This window comes from Solea senegalensis, linkage group LG10 (assembly GCF_019176455.1).
Source record: "Solea senegalensis isolate Sse05_10M linkage group LG10, IFAPA_SoseM_1, whole genome shotgun sequence".
Classification (NCBI taxonomy): Eukaryota; Metazoa; Chordata; class Actinopteri; order Pleuronectiformes; family Soleidae; genus Solea; species Solea senegalensis.
In genome coordinates, this window is record NC_058030.1 from 10,738,222 (window position 1) to 10,758,717 (window position 20,496).

The 20,496-nt window shown below is 40.9% G+C and overlaps 1 protein-coding gene across 3 annotated transcripts in view; it reads left to right on the top strand.

Annotated features, from left to right (window-relative positions):
• peak1 (pseudopodium-enriched atypical kinase 1) overlaps positions 1-17,626 on the top strand; it is a 78,573-nt gene extending 60,947 nt beyond the window's left edge. For all 3 annotated transcript variants that reach the window (XM_044035924.1, XM_044035923.1, XM_044035925.1), the window contains exons 5-7: positions 5,049-5,296; positions 10,452-11,275; positions 13,534-17,626. In XM_044035924.1, coding sequence (XP_043891859.1) covers positions 5,049-5,296; positions 10,452-11,275; positions 13,534-14,874 — 2,413 coding nt within the window. In that variant the 3' untranslated portion in view covers positions 14,875-17,626. The remainder of the gene's footprint in view (positions 1-5,048; positions 5,297-10,451; positions 11,276-13,533) is intronic.
• Positions 17,627-20,496: the final 2,870 nt, after the last annotated feature.

The window sequence follows — 20,496 nt, forward strand, 5'->3', positions numbered from 1 at the left end:
CCCCAGCAAAATACCCGGGGTGCATCTCCTTAATCATACAGATCCCTCATCACAGATTCTAGAGGTGTCTGATCTTTTTTTGGCTCGCCCACTTGCTCAGCCACACGCTTAGACTATGCAGTTTGTCTCCTCCCTAATGTTACCTTTAACCTGAACAGCAGGCTTTATGCGCAGTGTTTCTCCCTTCAGCAGTGGACATCATTGAGTTGCAGTCAGATCACATCTACGCTACTGCTCAGTTGAGCACAAGCATATTGCCTTTAGCTTCTCTCTCGTTCTCGCTCTCACCCACACACACACTTTTTGCAGCTATTCTTCTGAAGCCACTGCATTCATTTGGACAGACTAAATGATATTGAAGACTACTCTTTGTTGATGATAGGAAAATACCAATATAAGATTCAATCTAAGATGTGTTATCCCTGATAGAGATCATTTTATGTCCCTTTCCAATCAAATGAAAAAGGATGCACATACAGCACTCAATTAAAAATGAAGCCAGGTATTTTAAGTTTTAATGTATGTTTTAATGTAAAACAAAACAAAACAGTTCAGAGAATTTTGGGAAGGACAAAAAAACAAAAGTCTGGTGTCAAATCAAAGAAAGGAACAAAACAAAACTAAGTCTGACTATCTCTATTCTATATATTCCTCAAAACAACGGAACAAAAGCCTAGTTTGACCTCACTAAAAATAGATGTATAACACATTACAAAGTAGCACTAGTAGTCTAGTCTAGTCTAGTCTTTTTAACAAAATCAATAACTACATCAATGGGAAGTGTATAAGGTCAAATTCTCCACCACAAACAAAAAAGGCTTAACATTGACACATTGACTCTGATGATCTGTGCTCTTCAAACCTTGAAACAGGTGCTTCCACTCTCAGCCCGATAGCCTGCAACACAAAGTACAGGGGACAGAGAATCCAAGTCCTGCCCCTTTTTCCTAAATAAAAATACACAATGCTGTTATGTAACAATTAGAATATCAGCCATTTTATTTGTTCTCTAAATTAAGGAAAAGTCATTAACTCTGATGTACCTGGCACAAGCAGTTGGTGAGTCATAGTTTTAGTGAGTTAGTGTCAGCCCATACACAACTTGTTCAGATTTTCTTTTTTTATCATTTCACATGAACTCTTACATTTTTACTCTCCTGTTACACTGCCATTATCCTTTTCTTCTCTCGTTGTATCTCTGCCACCTTTATATGCCTTCCGGTGCTTGGCTCTCGATTGTTATTTCTCTGTTTCACTTTCATTTTTTTTTACTGTTCCATCTACATTTTTTTTCTTTTATACTTTTGAGCCTTAAACACTGTGAACACCTAAATATTTGACTCTTCTATCCTGTCAAGGGTTCGACCCCATTCTGTCTCTACCCTCACTCCCAATTTCTTTCTGGCTTCCAGAAACTTCATTTCATATCTCACTTAATAATGTATGATACAAATATGTGCTACTTTTGCTCTTAATATAAGAGGATATTTTTGGATGTGCTGTATTATTTGTATTATGTGCTGTGTTATTTAGAGTACCCAGTGCATATTACTCAAAAGTATGATGGCAAAGTCCACAATTCCCAGGTGTCACAGCTCGCACATAGGATAATTAAGTAGTCAAATATAGAGAATGAAATACTAATAAATATTATAATGTCTTTATAACACAATGACATGACTTTTCAGTGTTGGTCAGTTCCAAGTTCAGGTGTCAGGGATGGTGCCGCCCCTGAAAATGCTGTATTCTTCATATGAAACATTAGTTCTGTTTGTATTAAGTGTTGGACATCAGTGAATGTCAACTCAATTCTGTAAAATTAATTCATGCTTAAATTAACAGCTTTTATTGTATGTACAACCCTGTTTCCTGAAACATTATTACTAAGCAGTTATGATTATTTTATAAATAAGAGCCTCACATCATTCTGTAGCACATCTAGATAATAACCCTGAGACATCTCACGTATGGTGTAGTCGACCTTGTCTTCTTTCTTTTACAAACATTCCTTTGTGACACCATTGTTCACAGTATTCACTGTGAACTTGTCAATTAGTAACTTATTTTCTCACTTGGCTTCTTGGCTACTTAGTCATTGTAGCTATTGTAATTGATAAAAAGTTGTGTCTTGACCTTAAAAAACAGCTAAAGATCTCCCTTGATACTTCTTTTGGTGGTGTGAATGAAGGGAAGATGTGACAGGATCTACAGAAAGAATGTGCTTGTGGAATGTGAATTCAGTAAATTCCTCACAGTGCTTTGGATAGTGACTTAAGGGAAATGGAAGCTGTTCTTCAATACCTAGTCTCATTGTTTCTACTTGTGTTAAGTCTCTAAAAAATTTTATCTGTGCAACCAACACCCTCACTCAAATTAGCTTTTCATGAGGATACGAAATTAAGCTTCAAATTAAGTTTCAAATGTCTCTATAAAACATTTTTATTCCCTCTTGGTTGCACTAACAACTGTTGCTGACATATGCAACTAGTTGTGGAAGTATTGTATGCTTCCTTAAATGTAAAATCTAAACTGGTCATTCAGGTCATTCTGCAGTATTTATGTTTCGAATGGCAACAGAGGGGTTAACTGAAAGCAGTTTATTGGCTAACAGTAGGCGTGGTCTTCAGTGCTGGCAAACACACATCACCTTAGACAGGTAAGAACATTCAAAGAGAGAGAGGGTGAAAAAAGACAGAGAGAATACACATGCAGAGGAAGACGTTTTGATTCTTCAATGACCAGCTTACAAGTACGGCATTACCTAGAATGTAAATTCACCTTTGCCTTGTACTCAGAGTTCCTAGATGGGAAGCTGCGTGAGCCAGTACAGTGGGTAAGCTTGAAATACAGTACCTTTTTTACCTTTTTTTAACTTTCTGTAAATACCTGTGAGCAAACAGGCAATTTAAAGCCATGTTGTCTTAAGGAGTAGAGGTTTGTGATTTGAGATTTGTGTTTTGGATAGTGACGACTGAGAGCCTGTTAAATCCACTGAGGTAGCTGCATGCTGTTTGAACAAGTCAGGTCCTGACACTGAAACATGTAGCAGGCATAAAAGCATTTTTGTGTCATGGGCCTTTAGAGGTGTGCATCGTCAATGGGTGTTTTCCTCCTCTATGATTACATGCGAGAAAGATTGTGAGAAAAATGTCAGATTTGATGCTTTAAGATTATGAATAAATAATCAATAATATGTTTGTACAGACAGAGCAGGGAACACGGAAGAACAAAAGAGGTAGTTGAGTTAGTCAGACCACTGTCAGATTTTCTAAAATATTATTCTATATCCCATTGTATCACACAGGTTTGCAAGTCCTCTCTCACAGTTTATTTACTCGTTGGCTCGGAATACTTTATTTTTTTAATACCGCCTTTATATCAACTGTCTGGCGCTGGCAAGTGTCAAAGTAATAAACTATGACAACTTGGAGGCTATTGATCGACCTTTTAAAAGAGACACAGAGGGCTAATTGCCTACAACGACAGATCATAAACATGTCAGAACTGACACTTTCCACAGACACAGACCTTCAGGGTGGAGGCCGATACACTGGTTGTTTTTCTTCAAGTGCTCACTTTTCTATCACGTCATCGTCCAGATATTCCAGTGATACTCAAAAATACCTAGACGAACACTATGCAACACAGGATGTTTACTAGATGCTTTAAGAATCATTCGTCATACTGTGAGCATGTGGTCTCAGTCAAAGGAAATGACACGTCTGATTCAGCATAATACAAACATTACTGCTGACCTGCCCTACCCAGAAAAGAGCCCTTTGAACCCTTTTGTGTCTTACTTAAAACTTAACTGCTATTTTTTGTTGTTGTTTTTGTATGTTGTATTGAACAGAGGGATGGGAAAGATAAATAGACCAAAAAGAATATACTTATGATAGCAGTAAAAAATATGCCAACAACAGTTTCTTTATTTGAAACAGATCAACAGGGCCAGACACTTCCATTAGTGGTCGACAGTAGGTGGTTTGTGTATTACAATGGGGGTATTACCTACATTCTCTTAGAATGTCACCCAACCTGGGTGGTCACAGTCGATGAGGGTGTAATGTGTCACACTGACTAACTGTGGCTGAAGTGTTATCAGATCATAGGTCAGTCACCAGGTTGTTTTGCATATCGTATTTACTGAGATCAAAGTGGCAGATTGATTGCAGATGGCTCTTGATGAAAAACACCAGCTGGTGAGGATTCATTTTCCCAGGTGACTGTGGAGGGAAAGGAATCACAGTGACAGTTTTTGTGTGATGTCTCAATGACAGTTTTTGATGCATTTATGCGCTTTGTTTTTTAAGATTTAAGATCTTTTTGTGTAGAATTAGGTGAAGCTTCCTGCTTCAACAAGTTGTTGTGATTATCTTTGCGTTTTTGAATGGCAATTTCCTCCTTGGTCTTTTCTTGTGAAGCTGCATTGTGTATAAATCTATTCTACAGTATGTCCAGAATGCTTTATTTTATGTCTACAACTTTATATAGCTTCTGATTAAACAAACCAAACAAAAAAAAGTCACACAAAACAAAGCCACATTTTAGTCTGCCACTTAATTTTCACACCTTTTCATCAGTCTTCTGTGGCAGATTTAGAAGAAATTCATCTCACCTCCATTAACACCTCAAATCATAGCTACTTAGTTGCACAGATGGATCTTCAAAACATATTATCACAGACCGCCAATTTTCCCTCAGGAAACATTGCAATGTTTTCTAAGCACATCAGGCTTCAACCGTTTGTTTGTTGCAAAACGAATGTTTGTTGCTGCTGTTCATATCTTATGAAGATACGGCTATCTGTCGTTGATAAAATAAACAATGGCAGATTGACGCTCTAATTAAATTGTTTACCATCTATAACCACTACTATCTTTACAATTGAGCTCACTGAGCTGTTTTTTCTGACCTGTTTTGCGGATAAGGATTTACGTAGCAAAATGATTCAGTAAATCATTGTGGTAAACAAATCACTTCAGACTGGCAGTCGGATTTCACATTTTCATGACTAAACGAGCCATGCTTCTGTCTATCATGTGCAGCCAGGTACCAGTCAGTGCCAGCAATGTCAAGGATCGGGAGCTACTCGGCTCCACCTGTAAAAATGCCAAAGTGAATCTGGGCCTGGTGCTTGGGGAGGACGAAGAGGGCCATGCCAACCCTGCTGCCAAACTAGCTTCAGCCAGCGAGGGCAGCGCCAGCCTCGGCGAGGCAGAGGAGGATGGGAGTCACTCCCATCATTCCCACTCTCCTGCCTCCAGCCAATGCAGTGCCACGTACGGGAACCTGGGTAAGAAGCATGACACACACATGCAAGACGAATATGGTGTCGACCAGTCAGCCACAACATTTAAATCACTGACTATTTATGTCCAGTTCTGAAAGAATTCAGTCTGAACCATCAATATAGACATTTTCAACTTACAGTGATGATGATGGTAGCTGATTAATGTATGTAAGCACATAGGATTGGTTTGATTATTTTGACTGACTCATCAAAGTATCACAGAACATTTTAACTGCCAGCAGTTGGTGTATTGTTGCACTTGAAAGGGATGTTTTCGTCATGCGGAAAAGGCTCTGATTTGTTATGCAGACTTTGACTGAACAAAGTCCTTTCGCAGTGTAGACAATTCTTCTTGTTAAAAAGATAAGGAGAAAAATGAGTTGGAGAAGAAATATGCTGCTGATTGTGCACCGCAGTCCCTCTCAACATCCATCCACAGCATTTGAGAAAGAATTTTAAATGCTGATTTTTTTTTCTGTACTATTATTATTCTGTCTAAAGAAAGAAGAGTCTCTGAATTTAGTTTTTGTTCAGTATTGCTGGAAGGATATCCAGGGCCTGTGGATGAATATTACCAGAATATGGAGCTCGGTATCTGTAGGTCTCCTCACTCTTACTGCAAAAGTAGCTGTTTTTACTTTCTGTCAGCATCAGCACACTTCTACATGTGACAAGTACAAATTATTCCCTGCTAAAGAACTGCAGCTCAAAACGTCAACACATCTTGTCTGTGACAGTCTGTGAATCTAGATTTAATTGAATGAATACATTTTTGCTATATGGGTCAAAGTCTTCTCTCTCTCTCTCTCTCTCTCTCTCTCTTTCTCTCTCTCCAAAATTACTTTTTGATTTCCTGTACGTGACGAGTAGGGCTGAAAACGACATCATGAGGACTTTCATAACTGACTTCATTACTTCAAATAATGTTGTGATCTTATCCTAATAGGCACATTTGTGTGTACAGATGTAATGGAAGTATTCTCTAATTGTGTGGTTTGACACTTCAGTCATCAAGTGTCGTACTTAAGTCCACAGCTGAGCAATTACTCACTTTCACATGACTTCTTTGAAGCAAAATAAAAGCAGCTTTGCGTCGGAATAACATGTGTCGTGTCGTGTTGTGATGTTACTTGACTGTTCCAGTTTATTTTCAGTGTAGTGAGTAAATGCAGAGAGGAACTTAGTGTGAAAATGGAAACGGATTCAAACAGTGTTCTTGTTTTGAAGGCCATTGTTTTAAATGGTTAACTGAACATGATGCCACAGAGAGTAGATGTATTTTTTGTACACTCTCAAATAGTATTTATTCAATTACTTTTGAAAAAGAATGTCAAATGGGGCACTTTTTTTCAATTTATGTCAAGTCCTTGGGGTTTTTGTCCAAGGCCTGGTTCACACTGGATGTGTCGCGTGTGTCACGGCTGCATTGCGGTTTCATTGCTGCACCCATGTGAACAAATGAGAGTGTTTACACTGCACGTGTGAGACGTGCGTCTATTTTTGAGCTCAGGGGTCTCGCCTATATTCACACATGATGGTTTCCAGCTAAAATAGACAGAGAGAAGATCTGTTGATGATGATATTGACATACTATATGCATGATTATATCAAACTGACACCCCACTGCAGTTTTAGTGTCTAGGTTCAATCTGAATACATGAAAAACAAATAATCTAACTATTTTAGCAGATTCTCTCTGGCCTTAGTAGATGAAGATGGTTTCAGACAAATGAGTAGTCATAGAAACAACAAGAGTAAATGTAATGTCAAAAACCTCTCTCTAGTTTATTACACTACTGCACACTGACACACTGTTCCTCCAACACGGTGATGATGGCGTTCCTGTTAAAGTCCCAGTTTTATAGTCCATCTGTGGTGTATTGATGGTGGCCATTTCATCACGAGACTCTGTCAGCAGCTCTGTGTCAGAGGTTTGGTGGCGGTGGAACGAGGAGAAGCCAAAGCAGCTGTCAAACGTGGCAGAGTGTTCAGAAGCTGAAGTGTGGAAAAAAGTCTTATTTTGATGTGTGAGCACCAAAGAAGTGGAAGCACAACGTGGTGCGGGGTTGTGTGTTTTTGGAGCAGATGCACAACGGCGATGATTCACTGTGTGTTTGCACACAAGGTTGTGTGATGTCTAAAAGGTGCGAATCGTTGTGTCTGTGTGTCGCGCTGATTAGCTGTGTTTGCATAATATGTGTGTTTTTGTGAGTCTCTGTGGACGGATGTGCTGTGAAAAAAGCTCCCCGGATGTTGCCCGCGGTCTAATTTTACTCTATTACATGCTACTAATGAGGAACAAGGCAGCACTGACTGTCCTTCTTCAAACATTGTGCTGAATGACAAATTTGTTTAAAAGAGTGTGCATGGCCATCAACATAAACACATCGCTGCTGATTGTGATGCCTATTTTAAGTTTCCACATATATCTCATCTTTAAAGACTGTCTGTATTTCAGAATTGATTTGCCTCTCCTCTTTCTCTCTCTCTCTCTCTCCCTCTCTCTCTCTCTGCTCTGTCCGCAATTTAGCAACAAATTTCCCTGTTGATTTTAAAAAGAATCCGTCTAATTTTGTCTTTCTCTCTCTCACTTTCTCATACACAGAACACACACACACACACACACACACACACACACACACTCACTATATATACAGTATGCACACACTTTAATCAGATCAGAGCAGTAGGAGGCAGAGCGCTCACTGCCTCACTCACTGAGCGAAGCTCCAGTGTTGGTGAGAGCGTTGAGCCTGCCTGTTGGCACCAGTGTCTCCGTACAGGCTCTCAGTCAGGGATGTGAACAGAGAAAAGCTTTTCACTTTGCCTCCCTGTGCAGCTGCTGCACCACATTTACCTAAAAACTTAGGTGCATTAATGGAACTGAGGTAGGCTTGTTTTTCTTGTTTTTCTTGTATCAGTGTCCTCTAATATCACTAGAGAATCTCTTTATCTCTCCATCATCTCCTGCTCACCCCATCGCCTCTTATTTAGTTTTTTTCTTTGTCACTTTCATCACTAATCTCGCTTCATCCTTCCTCTCTGTTCTTGCCGACCGCCTACTCCGTCGCCTCCTGTTGTTGTGGTGTCATTATTACTTTCATTTGTGCATGATGGCTGATCAGTGATCACTTTGCCACTGCAACAAGTTCCTTCATCCCCTGATTAACAAATGTTGGCAATTATGAATCTGCATCTGTATGAAATAGTTTGATACAGTGTATGCATGATGTCACTGACAGTTAATTATTTCACTCCTTCTAATTGCAGAGTCTAACAGCTCATTCATATTCAGTCTAAAAAGAGATGAATAAAGATTAAGTTAATTTACTTCTCATTAGCATCATGAAGACTCTTAAATGGAGAGCAAAAAGTGTGGAGGATAAAGCGGTAGAAGATGAATGAATGGATGATGAGGGCAGAGAAGACAGAGAGAATGTGATGCCTTTATTTGCATGTGTTAGTAGTTGGTTATAGGTCAAGTAGACAACAGTATATAGTTGTACATCACACATTAGGCTCTATGTTGTAGAGATAAATTCCACTTTTAACCATGAGCAGATTTTGAGAAAGAATGGACCTCTGCTGTTGCACAAATAAAACATAATTTACACTATCATCTGTAGCACCTTTAATTAAAACCTTACCCTTATTCCTTCACAAAAACCACAGAGAAAATAAATGGCTTTAAAGTTTCATAAATCTAAATCAGTGAATCACGTATACAGTCTGTGAATTTCCCTGTGCACTCATGAAGGTCATAACGTTCAGTAACTGATGAAACTGTTTCACAGAGGAGTCGATTTCACTGTTTGATCATTTGGAGCATGTCGTTTCTGCTATTAGTGAACTATTACATAATACCAAGACGTGTTTCTGCTTTTTAGTCTGCACTTGACTGCTTTCACCCCACTGAAACTGCTTCAACACAAACTGAACCTTTGCAAAGGTAGATTCAGGTTGATTGTTTGTTAAGCCACAGCCACTTTCAGTCCTGCAATAACAGAAAGAAAAAGAGATGGATGTTTTCTTGGGTGGATTATTGCAGATTGGCGGATGACCACATTAAATGCACTCATTCCAATGAGGATTTACAGACTCGCTGACTGCTCTATCTTAAGGCTCCCACTGCTTACATAAGATGATGGCATCTTAATGCACATGTGAGGAGTTACTCATTCCGTTTGACCAGAATTTGTAACAAATAGTATTTGGACTAGATAGAGAAAGAGTGGAGTTTCTTCTGTTAGATTTCTTTAATGTAGGGATGGCAGCCTCTGAGCACAATCTTCTAAGGAGTTGAGGTGTTCCCTAGTGAGTGGAACATTTCCACAGCAGGGCTGTCAGTGACCTTGTATATTCACTTAGTTAAAACTATCAGGCTCTTTCATTCCCATAACACAAGGTGCGTGACTTATTTGCTCCTCTCATCATAGCAGACACTTATCTCAGACCCATCTGTCTCTGTGGTCCACGACTCATGAGGACAGAGGAGGCGGGGGGGAGGGGGGTTCATGTCTCAATCAACCCCCTCAGTCTTCCCAATAGCCTCCCACCGCCATCCCAGAAAAATAAGGTCACTTCAAGTCACTGGTAAAAGTGCTCTCCATGCTGCGTCTTAAAGCCTCACTGCAGACTTGGGCTGCAGATTGAGTCGTGCAGCTGAGTGGTTGGAGGAATGACTTGTGCCCAGCTGTGCTGCTCTCTGGCTTGAATTCTCCTCATGGCCACCACTTAGCTCACGTGCAGCTGCACACAACCCTGTGTCACCCTCTCATCTTCCTAAGAGGCAGAGAGCCAGTGGGAGGGTGAACACACTGTGGAGGAGATACAAGTAGATCAAGGGAAGCTTGTGGTGAAAGTGTACAGGGTGTCACTTGTATCCTTTCCAGCTGATAGTTAGTTTGATTATTGTCAAAGTCACATTCAGTTATATTTATTTTGTTTTTCATATTATCTATTACCTATGTTTCACAAATTCCTTACATTAGCCTGCTAATCCACTACATTTTAATTGAAAGTAAAATGAAAGAAAAAAACATTTCTTTGGGTAATAGGATGTAATGAAGTATAACCATCTAGTGTTTTATTACTTTTACATTACTTCTTTGTTTCCTTTTCAAACAATAAACTTGGCGCCATCTTCCCTCTCCTCTAGGTCAATCCAGAGCCAACATGATCCCACTGAAACAACCACGGAACACCAAAGCATCCAATGACACCTTGGCCTCCATTGACCTCGATGCCCTGACTGACCAGACACCCCTGAAGGCAACTCCACCACCGCTACCTAAGAAGTCCGTACCTCGCCCCGTTACTGAACCCAGTCCGGGAGGCAAGGAGGCAGTCCAGGGAGCTGTGAGACCTAGGGCTGAGGCTAAACCTGGGGGCACCAACCTCAGTGTGGCCAACCCTTTGTACGACTTGGACTCCACCTGGGAGACGGCTAGTCAGAGCTCCTCTCTCAGCTCCGAGCCTCACCGAGCCCAAAACCATGAAAGTGGTGACTCCCTAGAGAGACCATCAACAGCCGCAGCCGCCACCAAGAGCCACCCAACTAACAGCATGTCCTCCCTGGCCCCTCAGGCTGCATTCAGTCCACCCAGTGCAACCACCAGCAGAGAGCGGAGGCCCTACCCAAGTACTGAGTCTTTGGCTGGAAGGGGTCGGACCACAGGGCGAGTAACTGTAGGTGGAGGAGGTGGAGGCGCAAAACCCCAGAGGCCTTCTCTTTACAGGGGTCTGGACAGCTGGGACGAGGTGGTGGGGAGGATAAGGGGTCTCCACACAGACACGCTGCGGAAGCTGGCAGCAAAGTGTGAGGACCGCTTCATGGCCGGCCAGAAGGATCACTTGAGATTTGGCACTGACAGCTGGTCCCTCTTCAGACTCACTACTGGGAAACCCTGTTGCGAGGCAGGCGATGCGGTTTACTACACTGCTTCCTATGCAAAGGACCCACTGGTCAGCTATGCCATCAAGGTGAGACACATTCTGTTTATAGATCAGTGTTACATCACCTCTGTTTTGAAGCAGTACATTTAGTCTTGTGTTGCTGTTCAGCTGCACTTAGCTAAGTGATTCAATATATACAAAATATAAATTATTAAGTTTTCATAATTATATTTCATTTTTCAAGCCTGATCTTGTCTTTTGGAAGGATTTACTGAGTATATCCAATATTCAAGGACAGAACTGTTTTTGTAAAACGTCTCCTTTACCACTGTGATTGACTTTAAGAGTCATGGACTGTTGTGATTTTGTGGTTTGCAGTGACATAATGATACGTTGGGTTTGTTTGAGTAAGTAAGTAATACTAGATTTAAACTCCTTTAACTTTGTGTGGAAGCACACACACACAGCTACTCACTCTAGATCTAACCTCAAAAAGCCACAGTATTTACTACTCTACATTAGTGATGTTATATATTATTATTAAGATAAATCCAGAGTGGGGATAGCTGTCCATGAACTAAATAACTTATTCCCTTTATTATTTTTCTTTTTGGGTAGCAGAATCTCCTCCCACTCAGTGAACCAGAGGAGTGGAGGAATGTCTTGGTGCTGAAATATTTGCACTCAAAGTTTGTGCCTTTAGGGCACAATCTGCAGTGAAACCTGTGTGTGCATGCATAATTGTGTGAGGGTAGTAGTTTTGTCAGCATTTATTTCTCCGTGTGTGTGTGTGTGTGTGTCTGTGTGTGTGCGTGTCTGTGTCTGTGTGTCTGAGAATTAGAGAGAGAGAAGAGAGAAAGATGGGGGAGTGGGCTGGCAGAGCTCGCCAAAGAGTTCTGAAATTAAATACAAGGCAGATATGGAGGAAGGTTGAATTATTCACAAAGTAAGGAACTTTCTGTGCTTCACAACACTTCAAAGCTTTGCCTTCATATTAATTGCGAGCTCAAGAGAAGTCTTGTTTTTGAGGCTCATCCATAAATAAGGCAACCAGGAGCAGCAGAACAGAAACGGGCCTCAACGTTCCAATTAAACTTCCCCCAACTCTGTTTTCCCGTGGCCTAGTTATGCTGAAGCCTTCCATGACCCCATAACTATAGCTGATCATCCTGCCATGTGATGCCATACGATGTTACATTTTAATGATTAGCTTATTTTTTGCCACTTTTTAAAATCTCTGTCTGAGCTTTATGCTCAGAGAAACCTAAGGACGTGACTTGATATGCTTTAAGGCCTCATATTTCCTAGAAATGTAAGGAAATGCCCTGCAGCTGTGCGTTACAAAAGCAGCACTGTTGGTTGCAACATACTGAATTGCATCCAAAATAGTGACAGGTCTACAAATACAGTTGAGTCAGAAGCCTGTATGTCTTAGAAGAACAATCAGTGGGCAGCTGTAATCTCAGAGCTAACATGTCTCAACAAACGCCCAATGAAAATGTTTGCTCGTACATTTTATAGTGTATGGGGGGGGGGGTTTACTGTTTCAGTGTTATTCATCACCTTAGTGTGATAAACTGCACCTCAGTTATGGCACAGACCATAAAATTCAAAGCCAGTGTCCTAACAGAGCTCAGGCTGATGCAATGATCGCAATGTAGTCTGTGGAAAATCAGCTGCAGGGTAATGATAGTAATATATAAAACAGTACAACATGACAACAAGCATCATGAATATGTTTTCTAAGGTTTTTTTTGTTTTTTTTCCTAAGACTTGCAGCAGTATTTCACGATTAACCGTCATGTACGAGTGCTGTTTATTTAGCAAGAGATAGTGAAACTAGCTGATAAGCCAGACAGGTTTATGATGTCACTTGTAGTCAAAATTCAACCTCAGTCACCTGGCTGACGTTCTGTAACCCAGAACCATGTTGTATTCTTAAAACAGAACATACAGAGTGCAGGAAATCTTTAGTTTGTTCAACATGATATGATTTTCATGTGCACTCCTGTATGTCTGTCAGGTGTGTATCAGACGAAGCAAAAGAAAATGTGGCGCATTTTTAAAGAAAACTGATGACATCAGTCTCTCTTTTTTCTCTCAATACATACAACAGAAATCATGGCAACGTTTAATCTCTTAACATTAGACATGCTTTTTCAATAACTTTATTTGATTAAGTATATGCAAATGTGGAATCATTTCTCACTTTGATTATTTAATTCACTTAATGGCAGTTACAGTCATCACACTTTAAAATCTAAAGGTTATTGTCAGCCACAGCTGAAAAACAAATATTACATTGATGATGATGATGTTTTCTTCTTTATCTTTTATCATCTTAGATATGTCGGAGCAAAGTGAAGGAGACCCAGCGGCAGTTTTTCCACAGCCTTGCAGTGAGACAGAGCCTCCCCATGCACTTCAACATCCAGCAGGACTGTGGACACTTCCTGGCTGATGTACCAACCCGCCTGCTGCCCTGGGAAGAGGAAGACGACGATGAGGAGGACGAAGAAGATGTGAATGAGCTGAAGGAGAAAGAGAAAGAAACTAAAACTGAATCCAAGACGAAAGCTCCAAATGGTAAACTAGATGAAACGCCAGCAGCATCTCACATAAACGCTGGCAATTTCCTGAGGAGCCGAGTAGTGGTCATCACGCGTGAGGTCCCCTTCCAGACGGTGGCAGATTTTGTCCGAGAAGGCGTAGTCCGACACACTCAAAACCCTGAGCTGTACGAGCGCCAGGTCTGCCTCCTTCTTCTCCAGCTGTGCTCTGGCCTGGAGCACATGAAACCTTATCACGTGACCCACTGCGACCTGCGACTGGAAAACCTGCTGCTGGTCAACTGCCAACCTGGCAACCCCTGGAATCTGGACTTACTTGAGCCCAACAACAACAGCAACAGCTCCAGTGCGACCCCCGCTGGCGCTGCTGCCGCCAACGCCACATGCCCCGCCCGCCTCATCATCAGTAACTTCTCCCAAGCAAAGCAGAAGAACACTCTCATAGCGACAGACCCCGGTACACTGCGGGACCAGTCGCGACTGGCACCCGAAATCGTCACAGCTACTCAGTACCGCAAATGTGACGAGTTTCAGACGGGGATTCTCATATATGAGATGTTGCACCAGCCCAATCCCTTTGAGGAGGCGCCAGAGCTGAAGGAGAGGGAGTACACTTGGGCCGACCTGCCTCCACTGCCTGTCAGATCACTCTATTCACACGGTCTCCAGCAGCTGGCCAGGCTACTGCTCACTGTCAACCCCTCTGAGAGGATCCGGATGTCTGAGGCGCGGGCCTGCCTGCAGTGCCTCCTCTGGGGGCCGAGGGAGGACTTATTCCAGGCCCTGGGCTGCAGTAGCGCCGGCCCCGTGTCCGGGGCCTCTTCGAGCCAACGTGACGGCATCCTCCAGAACTGGCTGGACCTGAAGCGGACACTGATGATGATCAAGTTTGCCGAGCGTTCGCTGGACACAGCTTGTGGCGTGAGCCTGGAGGACTGGCTCTGCTGCCAGTATTTGGCTTTTGCGAGCACGGACACGCTGAGCCGAGTGGTGCACATCCTGCAGCAGCCGCAGCCTCATCCTCCGTCTCAGAACCAGCAGGTGCACACAGCACAGAACCAAACTCAAACACATCTCGCACACGCCCTCCACCTGACTCACTCGCAGCCACTCTGAGTTCCTCTTTCTGACTGTTACCCTGGCAACTGATCCAACTTTTTCCCATGTGGTCCCTCTCAGCTAATAGTCAGCCTTGTTGTAGCAGCAGCCACCTCACTTTATATTAATCGCCTGGTTGTGTAATACCCGTACTCGTCATGGAGAAATCGGTCCACACAGTGAGAGGCGTTGTTACCATCAAGCATCTTTAGGATTAGGAATATTCACAAGTCCTGCTCATGAAGTGGCTGCATGACGCTGTTCTCAAAAAGCAAGCTGATGACAGGCAGATGTACAGTTATTCTGTTCATCAGCTTTTCACTCCCATGTGTGTTTTGACACTAAACGAAGAACAGATTGAAGATTGATTTACCAAATAAGTGGATTTTAAAACTTTTCCTCTCCAAGTTCTTAAAGAACTGTGAGGTGTGCACCACTTTTAGATTTTTGGATGGGAAGTTTGAGACGGCGTCCAACATTTTTATCCCAATTAATGAAGACTTTTTTCGCAAAGCGTTGAAATTTAAGCAACGATGAAAATTTTAAAATATTTCAGAGTAAACAGAAATGAAGAGAGGTCATGTGAAATGAAGGCAATGAGGGGGGGGAAAGAAAAGGTCATAGCTGACAATGGATTAGTTGTCTTCAACATGAAATCTAATCAGAGTGAGATATTTTGTTTTGAATTTCGACTGATGCGATAGTGAAATATGTTTTTACATTAAAGCCAAAGATCCACTACCATAGAAGTTCATTTCAGTTCATTACAAAATACAGTAAAACATGTGTTTCCCAGTGTTTGCACAGCTGAGACACAAATACTCGTCACGCTTACGGTAATCTGGAGTTTGATTTAATCTACGTTTAATTCTGTATCTTTAAATTTTGCCGTGTTACACACAGAGCTTTCTAAATGTTGACTGAGGTAGATGAACACTGAGCTAACTTTGGCTTCGCAGTTGTCAGAGCTAATAAGATTTAGATGCTTTAAAGTTAAAATGGGACACACTGCCCCCCGGCTGTTGGCTTGGTGTTTGCATTAGAGATTGTGCAATTATCTATGTTCTGTTGTTTTCTTTGGAGGTGGTAACATTATACCGTCTTTTACTAATCCTCTCTTTTATTTGTTTGTTTTCGTGGCACATAAACTGATGCATTTCAGTTCAATCCTGTGACTTTTGTCACAAAGTGAATTTCAGCGTAAACTTCTTTACTCTGGTGGACAGGAGAGAGAGAGAGTGAGAGAGTGATGTTTTTGGGGACTGCAAAAAAAGTTCTTCTTTGTCTGTTGTTGTTTTCTGTCAAGTTGTTTTGGAAATGGTTCTGCGTTACAGACAACATTTGCACATTCAGTCTGAGCGATGGGGCTCTTCTATAGTAGACTGAAGACATGATGAAAAATGATGATGGTGCCGATGCAAGAGAGACTGAGAAAAGTTCCTGTGAATATGAGGAGCTGGATATGACTTTGTTTTGCAGTGTGTGGAATGTAAAAAAGACATTTTGCCTGGACTGAAACGTACACTTGGACCTGGTCTCATCCACTTCTGAAAAAAAAAGAAACTCACGCTTCCACTTTTGTCTCACATATACAGAGTTTTTGTGCGATAATCAGCCGCAGCCTTGAAGAGAAACTACTCAATCACTGACACTTCCATTCCTCCTGCCTCATTCCCCATCCTCTCTCCGTTCTCCTCGCCTTTCACCTGACTGACTCGACGAAGTGCAAACTATTGATCAATCACTTGCAATCTGGAAACAGTGAAGGCAACACGAGCTTCAGCTTCTCCGTGTTTTTTTTTTAAAAAAAGGATCCGTTTGTGCACATGGGTTTATTTGTGGTTTACGATCAACAACACATAGAAAAACGTCTTTTCGGTCAGAGTTGTACCCGCGTAGACTTTTCCTCTCACATGCTTCCAAGTGGACGATGTTGTCAAACTGACACTGCATCGACAAGTTTACATAATCTGCTCTTAGTTACATTTGTGTTTTGTTTTTATCTTTTCTTCATATCCATAAACTGAAACAGCTTGCCTTTTTAATTTGGAGTTGGTGAAATGTACTTTTGGGATCAGGATCCTGTGTTTGTTTCTCTGCAGATGTGCAAGACTTTTAACGGTCCACGGAGTGAAAATGAGACGGAGCTGGTGTGAGTTTTTGCGATTGTTGCGTTTAAGGGTTTGTGTGCTAAAGGAATGTGTGTGGACGGCACTGGTGGCTGTCTTTGTATTTACAGGTTAAAGTCTTTATATATATGTAGTATAAATATATAAACAAGCTTTATCTATTTTAATCCACCCACTATTTTGTCAAGTACAGAGCACCTGTATTTTTGTCTTCGGAGTCTAAATATCATTGATTCGTTTTTAAAGTTTCTTCAGCGTGGCTTGTTTTCAGGTGAGTAGTTATCACTGTCCTAAACAGAGGATGATTATTAAAAATAAAAAAGAACTCACTCTTCAGTTGAGTTAATATGCAGAATAATGTACAGTATTTTTTTCTCCCCTTTTAAGAAGAATCGACCTGCTTAGGAGATGAACCACTTTGAATAGAGGCTGAAGGATGATTTTTTTCTGAACACACCATTAAGACCCAGCGTTCAAAATGTTGCTTTTGTGTTTTCTCTCTTTGCTCTGGTTTTGAAACAGCAGCTCTCCCACGGCTTTCTATTAAAATGTGTACAAAATGTCTCCTGGTCTGCCGCCATTTATTGTTGATCAAGTTAACCAACAGTAACAGAACAATAAATATATGTTTTTTATAGATACACGTTGTGCCGCTTTGTTATTGGTGCTGTGTTCTGACTTATTTGACATTTTAGGGAAAGATTATTGTAATTTAAGTAACAGATTTTTATCACTAGATATCAACTCAACTGAATCTGATTGTAGCCATTTTAAAATGTATTCCAGAGTCGCTCAAGTCTTTAGTTATGTGTACATTAGTTATATGTAACTTGCAGTAAAGCAGTGATGTTGGCAAATCCTCAAACCTTGTGCTATTGATTAATCCAGCATTAATTACTAACTACAGTGATTAGTCATTTCAGTGGTTTGAATCATCAGCTTAATCTTTTTTAAACTACCTCGAAAAAAAAAATTATAGACTTGTGTAGCACCTTTCACTGTACCTAAGATGGCTGTAGAAAGTAGGGGGAAATTACATACAGTATCTCAAAGGAAAAATGCACTTATTTGAAACAGTTACTTCTATTACCTAACCCTTTGATTATTGATTATTGTGCATGTTTTTGTTTTAACAAAGAGCCCAACAGTAACCTGGAAGCATGAATTCAACTTAAGCTCACTGATGATCTGAATTGTATGTAAGTATGAGTTTTAAAATCATGTTCATCTTTTTTTATTATTATTTGTTCAAGTCCAGTAGATAAAACAGGCTGGTCTCAGAAAGGTTGGTTCTCTGTGTGCAGATTGTATTGGACCATGAAGTTATTTCTCTTACTGCGTCACTGCTGTAGTTCCACCACTAGAGGGAGACATTCAAAGGACAAAAACAAAAACAGACTATAGTACTTTGCCACTTTCATGACAGTGTGAAATATAGAATATTAAAAGTAAGAATATTAAAGTGAAAGATGCTAAGCCATTTTGTGGAACTCATTAAGCCTGGACTAGAAAAGAAAGGATTATCTCAGACTAATGGCTGTCTCTTAAAATAGAGAAACAACAAACAACACAATTACCCTTGAAGCAGCACCTGTCTTTATGCCTTTATGGTAACAGAAAATTCCCTTTATTATGTCCCACCAGTTTTAACCTCATGTTAAATATCAGGCAAATAAGAGTTTCAGTAGAAACCCAAAGAGGCAACTGATACTCGGCTCCTTTTCATTCATGTATGTTTGCTTTTGTGTCTCCATCCACACCCACGTGAGTGTCATAGCTGCAGCTCAGGTCAGACACTGATGTGAATCTTATCTGGTGTGAGACAGAGATGTGATCCAGTGTGATGCTCCAATAAGTTTTATTACCTGTATTGTAATCGAGCTACTTGATCAATATCCTTGGCGAATGAGGTCAGAGTAAAGTGGGGGTTAGATGACCTGCAGTGGAGCCTCAGTGGTCCTTTCATATAGTCCAGGTTTAAGTAGTTACACTGTGTATACTTTTTCACACAGCTTAAGAGAAAAACTAGAGAAAACAATCAGTCAAGGTTAATGACTGAGTTTTAAAAAGTCCTGAATCCACATCACAAGCAAACTCTAATCATGTCTTTCTTGGTCCATTAACTACATCCCCTGAAATGTTCATTCAAACCCATCTTTCACTTTTTTGTTATACTTATGCTGACAAACAAATAATCAAACATGGTCCCCGGAGGTAAAAAACAACAACATCAAAATAAATTTGAAATGGCAGGAAATCCAGAGAGGTTTTTACTTTTACTTTTCTGTGCACGCTGCAAAAGAACAATATCCTTGAACAGACTTTGATGAAAGAATAATACAGCCTGCTGATGACAACTGATTTTCCATTTGAAGTTGTTTTTCAATTTTCATTTAAATTCCTGTCAGCAGCGTGTCCTCCAGGTAATCATTAAATGACTGTGGAGGTGTGTGACGCCGGCAGAGGTGCAGTAAATGTTTGTCATGAATGATGGATGAAATAGTCAAGAGGAAACAGGGAGGGAGGGTGTGAGTGAAAAGGGGAGGGGAGTAGTTAGTGCAAAGTGGAATTACACGAGTACTGCACCACGTCACTAATTTCTTTCTGTGTCATGTAATGATACATTTTAGAGGACATATACCTTTTTCTCCATTATGTAATAGCACTCAAATTCTAATAGATTATTAGCTGCAGACATTATGACATATTAGGAGATAGTTCACATTGGTACTGACACAAAGTCAGGAAATACTAGTTAACGAAAGCCTTATCTGGTAGAATCCACAGCTTCTTAAGTCTACCATACTTTAAGGATAAGTAAACGACTTTATATTGCCATAATTTGTCACTTTGGTGTTTGAGGTCCCTCGTTCAGATTTACCCAAGTCACACAAACTTACACAATGACACAGTGATTCAGCAGCAGCTCCTGTGTCCCTGCAAGCTCAAAAAACACATTTTCTCTATGGGCTTTGGTGCAGAGGTAAACTTCAGGTTCCACTTGGAAAAGCTGTCAAAGCAGAGCATTTTCTTAAGATATCACAGACATTGGGGACATTTGAGTGTAACTTCTTTTGCCTGCTGTTTATCTTAACCAGGTCTGAATCTATATGCAGAATAAATAAATGATTGTACTATTAATTAAGCCATTGTTTTCAATGAATACACCCCTTTATGTTTCCTTATGTGGTCCTTAGCGTGATGTGTTATGAGTTTCCACTGCATGGCAGCATGGTCAGAAGTTCTTTAACCAAGCTTTAATTTCATCTTCTAGAAAGCCTGGATGAGAGGAATGAGAGGATGATGCTATCAGAGGTGTTGTGACTGCGCCCTGCAGCCCACCTGAGTGCACACGGTTATATCATTTCACACTGAATCATCCCCAACAGTAAACCTGCACAGAGGAGGAGAGGAGGAGGAGGAGGAGGATTGAGTTGAGGTTTGTTGTTGTTGGGAATGAATCACTCCAGTTTGGGGGTCAGGAGGTTATGTAGGTGTTAGTTTGAGGGAG